Raw genomic sequence first — 4,936 nt, 5'->3', positions numbered from 1 at the left:
TCCACATGAGGGATAGAATCCAAGACCTCTTGGTCTTATGCCTCACTCCTTAGCCAATTGTGCTAGGAGGTCATTGGCATTTTTTATATGTGACTTTAGAATGCTCCTTTTGCATGGCATGTAATGAAAATTTTAATTTTTTGAAACCTCTATAGAAACGTAGATTGGAATAATTGTTGTTGTAATTACTACTAATTAGTAGATTAATTTAGTATAATGTGTGGTTACAGTCATAGAGTGGGCTGTCAGAGAATGACAATGTAAAGAGTGAGAGACTAAGAGAAAAAAGGGCAGAATGGGAATTCCAGTAAAGTATCAAAAAGATACAAAATACCTGGACATGCTTTTTAGATAGAGAGACGGAGTGCAGTGCAGTGCAGTAGTGTGTGTGTGGAGAATAGAATAATAGTGGAATTCATGTTGACTCATCATCATAATCACACTGCTCTTCTATAGTCTCTGTTCGTCCTCTTCATTTCTCTCTTTTTCCCGTCTCCGGTATGTTTTTTCCTCTGTTTCTTGATTATTCTTCTTATTTGGTTCTTTTGATGCATGTACGGTCTTTTTCTTGATGAAATTTGTAATATTTTTGAACAGAGATTTGTAGAATCTGATAGCAACCCTTTTTTTTTGCTGTCAAGTTGCTAAGATGGATGTTTTTTCCTTTTGTTTTTGTTTTAATGAGCTCTTCAAATGTTTCTTTTTTCTTTTTGTCATTCTCTTAGCACAAGTTTGTGGTTCTTTTGTTGTTAAGTTGCTAATTATGAAATTTGTGGTTCTTTTATCTGGGTAAGTTGTAGATTTTGCATTAGACTTGTTGATTTTTTTGACACTGTTTGTGTTTTTTATAGTGTTTCCTCTGTTTGGTTACTGGGAAAAAGTGTAGGAAAGTGACATGAGAAATAATTCAAAGTTTTCATTTTTCTGCTCTTTTGGTCCTTATAATGAAGACCCATTACTATTCTGTAAACTTAGTACAAAGTTGATTCGGATAAGATTATTTTACAGAATAATAAAATAAAAGAAGAGTTCTTTTAATATGTTAATTAGGATTCTAACTCTTGTCAATCATAATTTTATTGTTTCAGGTAATTAGGCTACTGAAAATGGAATCTTGGCGCTATACTACTAGTGAAGGAAAAGGATTTCCTTTTTCAGATGAGATTGATTTATCTATTGATGCATTTGGGAGAGGGAGGAAATCTTTATCAGGATGGGATGGTGAATCTGTTGAGAATTTGGAGTTTATAGATTTCGGTTTTTCTGAAATTCACCGAAAACCATTTTATGGTAGTGGCAACACAGATTTTGGGGTTATTAGTAATAGTAGTGAAGTTGGTTTTGATTCTAGTAGTAATAATATGATTGCTTCAAATTCATCACTCGAATCCGGGTCTAATCATTCTAATTCTATCATGGAAGCTAACAGTCAGGATTCGTCGTCGTTAATCGATTTGAAGCTAGGAAGATTTGGTGATGGCAAAGATGTAGTGGAGAATAGTAAGTTCTTGAAAGAAAGATCAGTTGTATCTTCTGTTACAACAAATTTTCAGGCAAAGAAAGCTAGAACAGTGAGTTCACGTACTCGGGCTCCACTTTGTCAGGTTTATGGTTGTAATAAGGATCTCAGTTCGTTGAAGGATTATCATAAGAGACATAAAGTTTGTGAGGTTCATTCGAAGACTCCGAAAGTTATTGTCAATGGTGTGGAGCAGAGGTTTTGTCAGCAGTGCAGCAGGTTAGTTGCATTACTTTTTTCTTTCCATTTTTGTATTTGTTATGTTGTGGTAATAGGTTTGGTGATGACTTCAATCCTACATGTATTATTTCATTGATGACTATATCTATATTGGTTTTCGGGCTTATATTGGAAACAATGTCAAGCTAAATGGAACAACTTTAAAGAGTATGCTTGTTGGTTTTCTGCCTTATTTGGGAAGAACATGTAAAGGAAGATAAAATGGACATAAGTGAATGAGCAATGGGAATCTTTAGAATCACTAGGAAAGCGGTTAGTGCATTTAGGTAGGTTTGATATGTAATTTCCAAGTACATGGGCAGTCTAATTGATCTTGCAGTACTTTAAATTCGTTAATCCCTTGCATTTTTTCTATCCGGTTATGCCAGATAATTTCTTTATTTTCACAAAGTTTGTTCTCTTGTGATTTGATTTTTCAGGTTTCATTTACTAGTTGAATTTGACGATATTAAGCGTAGTTGTCGTAAACGCCTAGCAGGCCATAATGAACGTAGAAGGAAACCTCAGTTTGGTTCTCTCTCTGGCAGGCCAGTTAAGTTATTGCAGTCGTATCAAGGTATGATTAATTGATATTCTTCACTGTGTTCATGGAAATGTTACTTTGTTTTATATAAAAGCTTAATAAACACAGAAGCTCCCATGTTTTCATATAGCCAATTTCCAGTAGCTCGCTGCTTGTGAGGTTTATAGTTCAGTAGCTCACTACTTGTTAGGTTTATAGTTCTATTAAATTTTCTGATTCTTATAGGCTTTTCTGTTACTTGCTACAAATGTTAATCTGCATCTTCTATATTACATATTGCCATGTTATATTTATTCGGAAAATAATTGAAACAGCTAACTCATGATGTGAAATATTAGTCGGTCATTGACAGTGATATGAAGCTTGTAGTCAGTAAAACTAAAATTAAACTATTACCTTGAATTCTCATCATTATTTCTTCTTAAGATGCATCATTTACTAAAAAATATGTTTCAGTTGAATTTTCTGTTTCTTTTAGTCTCAATTTGGTTTGTTTCTTTTCCTTGATGAGTTATTGCTAACTTTTGGCTAGGCAATTTTTTTTAACCTTCAATACTTGATGTGCTTCTGGTAAACTTGATTTTTTCTTAAAACTTTTGTTAGGGGTGCTAACTAACATGACACTTTAATGATTAGTGATTTGATTTCGCAAGCTTACAAGTACGCCACCATGATTTCTTTTGAAACTAAGCCACCAAGTTAATAATTGATCTGCAATAATATTAAAGTTGAAAGAGAAATATAGATCTGAAGCTATATTCAACGTGTTCTGAATCTTCTATAAGGCTAATATTTGCTCTGGCTTCAATCTTGAAGTTGCTTCATCCTCCACTAGTAATGCATCATTATTCTGCGTCACTTCCAGATATATCCAGATATCATTTGTATATTGTACATTGGATTGAATACTTCATTTCTGACATTTCTGTATTCAGCAGGTACCAAATTATTGGGAACTCCATTGCCCAAGAGAGCTTCATTTCTATTCCCAAATATGCTTCCTGGTGGTACTATTCACCCAGAGAAATATGAGCAGGCTAACATCTATAGACCTGCAAAATTGGAGGAGAAATCAATTCACAATACAAATGGGCAGTTGCTTCCGAAATCTTTTCTTCATTTGCATAGCAACGGGATCCAAAACACTTCCGGAATCTCTCCACCAACTGAAGAATTCTCTATGTTTGATACAACATCAACTATTCACGAGTTGGCTGGAGCCTCGCATTCCGGTTGTGCTCTCTCTCTTCTGTCAGCCGAATCACAGGGCTTTAGCCATTCAGCAGGAATGGTAATGGCTAGGCCCTTGATCAATCAAACCAGTCGTTCCCATCAGATTGTGGGTTCTTCTGACAAATCATCTCTAGGGTCCTCAGAGAAGTATGTGGCAGATGTCTTTCATCCATCTGGAATGAATTTCCTTAAACCGAACCATATGCGGTCGTCGATGATTTCTTGTTCGGGCCGTGCTACTAACATTGAAATTGGACCAGATGAATTTCTTCAAGATCAACAAGAGCCAGCCTTTTTGAACAACAAATATTCTTTAACTTCTGATAATGAATATACTGTGAATTTGCTGGAACTGTCATCTCATTTTCATAGAGTGGAGCAACAGAGGAATTCCATTCAAGTTAAGCATGAAATTGAAGATTGTTCCAGTTTCCTTACCACTTACGGGACATAAAATTAGAAAGGTACGTAAAATATTCACCTCGAATCTCTTGCTATTCATTTATTTCAGAAATTTGTTACTCTTCTTTTACTGATCAAATGTCAATTATTTGCTTTATATGATTCAAAATGTATTGATCATGAAGATGTTTCATTTGTGGCTTGTATCTATGAATTTTGGCCTCAATCATCACTTGACAATACCACAGAGAAAAATATTACACTACATGAAGTAACAATTACTGTGCTGTATAGGGGTGTGCAGAAATGAACCAAGCAAAACCTAAAATATTCAGTTTGGTTTGGTTTGAACTTAATTTTTTAAGTTCAGTTTTAGTACAAATCAAACCTAACCAACACAGTCAGCCGAACTAACTAGTTCAGTTTGGTTTCAAAGATTTTACATCCTTATAAATTCGGTTCAGTTCAAACTAAATGGACAACCCCAATGGATATTCATATAACTTTATCTCTCAATGTACTGAAACCTTTCTACTGAAAACATATTTGAGTACGAATCTCCGAGGAGAAATATTGACACAATTCGGTATTGCTGCAGGCCTAGCTAGAGGAAGTTGAAGTTCACTTGCATCAGAAATGTAAGCTAACATCATTAATCAAATAGACAATGTGCTGGTGTGGATTTCAGATTATTATAACAATTTCTGTTACATTTCTTTACTAAATTAACATTTCATTTTTAGCACTCTAAGATCAAGTCATTTTATTTACTCCATTTGGTTAAAATATTCAGTTACTTAATCCGCATATCCATTTTAAAATTTTGCTTTTATCTAAAGCACATTCTGCCTTGCCTTCAATCACTTAAGAGGCAAAAGCAGAAGGGCACCATGGAAATTGATGTTTAGTTTGAGTGACATCAAATCAATATTGCTTTTGATATTCTATGATTTCTTTATTGGCATTTCTTGTATTTTATTTGGATAGAGCTAATGCATGATTATTTTGAATATACAATC

The 4,936-nt window shown here is 34.3% G+C and overlaps 1 protein-coding gene across 2 annotated transcripts; it reads left to right on the top strand.

Moving 5' to 3' along the window:
- The first annotated feature begins 342 nt into the window (after positions 1-342).
- LOC126688116 (squamosa promoter-binding-like protein 6) lies at positions 343-4,662 on the top strand. 2 transcript variants are annotated; one of them, XM_050382707.2, is made up of 5 exons: positions 343-498; positions 1,089-1,738; positions 2,179-2,315; positions 3,218-3,979; positions 4,516-4,662. In XM_050382707.2, exons 2-4 carry the CDS (start codon positions 1,107-1,109, stop codon positions 3,967-3,969), a joined length of 1,521 nt encoding a protein of 506 aa, XP_050238664.1. In that variant the 5' UTR covers positions 343-498; positions 1,089-1,106; the 3' UTR covers positions 3,970-3,979; positions 4,516-4,662. The 2 variants fall into 2 exon arrangements, with proteins under 2 accessions (XP_050238664.1, XP_050238665.1); XM_050382708.2 differs by having other exon boundaries at positions 344-498; positions 3,221-3,979.
- The last annotated feature ends 274 nt before the right edge of the window (positions 4,663-4,936 follow it).

Source organism: Mercurialis annua, linkage group LG6 (assembly GCF_937616625.2).
Source record: "Mercurialis annua linkage group LG6, ddMerAnnu1.2, whole genome shotgun sequence".
In the NCBI taxonomy this organism is placed as follows: domain Eukaryota; kingdom Viridiplantae; phylum Streptophyta; class Magnoliopsida; order Malpighiales; family Euphorbiaceae; genus Mercurialis; species Mercurialis annua.
This window is presented reverse-complemented; position numbering and strand designations above follow the sequence as displayed.